Source organism: Myotis brandtii, unplaced genomic scaffold (assembly GCF_000412655.1).
Source record: "Myotis brandtii unplaced genomic scaffold, ASM41265v1 scaffold743, whole genome shotgun sequence".
NCBI lineage: Eukaryota > Metazoa > Chordata > Mammalia > Chiroptera > Vespertilionidae > Myotis > Myotis brandtii.
The window spans coordinates 130,448-132,287 of NW_005370960.1; the positions used below are offsets into that span (position 1 = coordinate 130,448).

Here is a 1,840-nt window from a genome sequence, read left to right on the forward strand (position 1 = left end):
CCTGGGGCCCCCCGGCTCCTGCGCGGACGGGGTCCCTGCGGTGCCCGCGGAGGCCGAGGAGACCGTGTCCGTGAGCAGCTGTTTCGCATCCGAGGACACGACGGAGGACTCGGGGGTGATGAGCTCGCCCTCGGACATCGTCTCCCTGGACTCCCAGCACGACAGCACCAAGTCCCGGGACAAGTGGGCCACCGACCAGGAGGACGGCAGCGACCAGGACCTGGCGGGGACCCCGGAGCTGGGTCCGCCCAAGAGCCCCGCGTGGGAGAGAAACGGCCTTGGGCACTGGCATTCCAGGTGAGTGGGGGGGTGGCGGGGGGAGGGAGGGCACCCCAGTGTCCAGGGGAGACGTCATGGGCCACAGTGACCCAGCAGAGACTCCCTCAGTGTCTCGTACCCACCACGTGCCACCCCCAGGGCCCCCTCTCCTGACCCACAACCACGTCTGCGCACTCCACATGGGCCTGCGTCGGTAACCATACAGGGTGATGTCTTATTAGTTTATACCCGTTTATAAACACTGTCTTTCTTTTAAGTGTGTGTATATATATATATTATTGATATCAGAGAGGAAGGGAGAGGGAGAGGGAGAGAAACATCAATGATGAGAATCATGGATCAGGATCAGCTGCCTCCTGCACACACCACACTGGGGATCGAGCCTGCAACCCAGGCATGTGCCCTGACCGGCAATCGAACCGTGACCTCCTGGTTCACAGATCAGTGCTCAACCGCTGAGCCACGTCAGTCAGGCAACACTATCATTCTCTTAGTGTACGATTCCCGGCAACATCCTGTGCAAGATTTATCCAGGATGATTGTGTCGTTAGTGCATGTATTTTCCCATTTTTTAATGAAAGGACACGTAGGTTGTTGAGGATTCCACGGCCGGACGTAATGAGCAAGGCGTGTATGGGTCTCTGTTTGCACATAGAGGGTTTCCTAGAAGAGAAACAATTAGACTCTCAGAAAAACTCATTTTTTTAAACACGTTTTTATTGACTTCAGAGAGGAAGGGAGAGGGAGAGAGACAAAGAAACATCCATGATGAGAGAGAATCATGGATTGGCTGCCCTCTGCACGCCCCACACTGGGGATGGAGCCCACAACCTGGGTATGTGCCCTGACCGAGAATCGAACCGTGACCTGGTTCATAGGTCGAAGCTCAACCCCTGAGCCTCACGGGCCGGGCAAGAAACTCTTTCTTAACCTCAGGGATGGCTGACAGATCGCTCTCCAAAATGATGATCTGGTTTGCACGCCCTGCGGGGGTCACTCGGCGCCCAGGCCGCGTGCGGGACGAGCAGACAGGTACGCCCGGCCCGCAGGTGCCGTGGCGTTTCACGGGGCCGTCGTTTCTAATTCTCTGGCCGGGAAGAATGGGAGGTAGCAGGGTGGTTCCCCTCTTCTAGTTCTGCCTTTTCACAGACCCTGACTGTTGTTAAAAATTGTGATGTTACTTTAGAAACAGTCATCTCTCCCTTGTCAGTGAGGTGACATGGAGGGTCTTTAAGACCGCGGCGTGGACTTACCTTTCTGTGGTTGCTGTGGCTCGGGTATCCCCGGGACGTAGCTCTGGAGGCAGCATCTCTTCACGAGTGAACGTGGGCCCCCCTCTTCCTCTCGGGGAGACGCCGTGAGGCCTCTGGTGTCCGTTACCACGACGCCCGGCTCGGCACCACTCGGGAAGCGCTGCTCTGGGCCCTCAGCCTTCCACTGTCCGTCAGAGCGTGCACAGTGCACATGTCATCACGTGGAGAGAGGAACGCCCTTTCTCCATGAACCTAGCGCATCCCACACTCATGTTCTGTGGCCCTGTCCCCAGCCCAGGGCAGTGAGC

General features: G+C 57.5%; 1 protein-coding gene across 1 annotated transcript in view; it reads left to right on the forward strand.

The window, feature by feature from the left end:
- LOC102254371 (protein cordon-bleu) overlaps window positions 1–1,840 on the forward strand; it is a gene marked incomplete at its 3' end in the record, with an annotated part of 74,261 nt that overhangs the window by 67,836 nt on the left and 4,585 nt on the right. Inside the window, exon 12 of the mRNA XM_014530517.1 lies at window positions 5–297. Coding sequence (XP_014386003.1) covers window positions 5–297 — 293 coding nt within the window. The remainder of the gene's footprint in view (window positions 1–4; window positions 298–1,840) is intronic.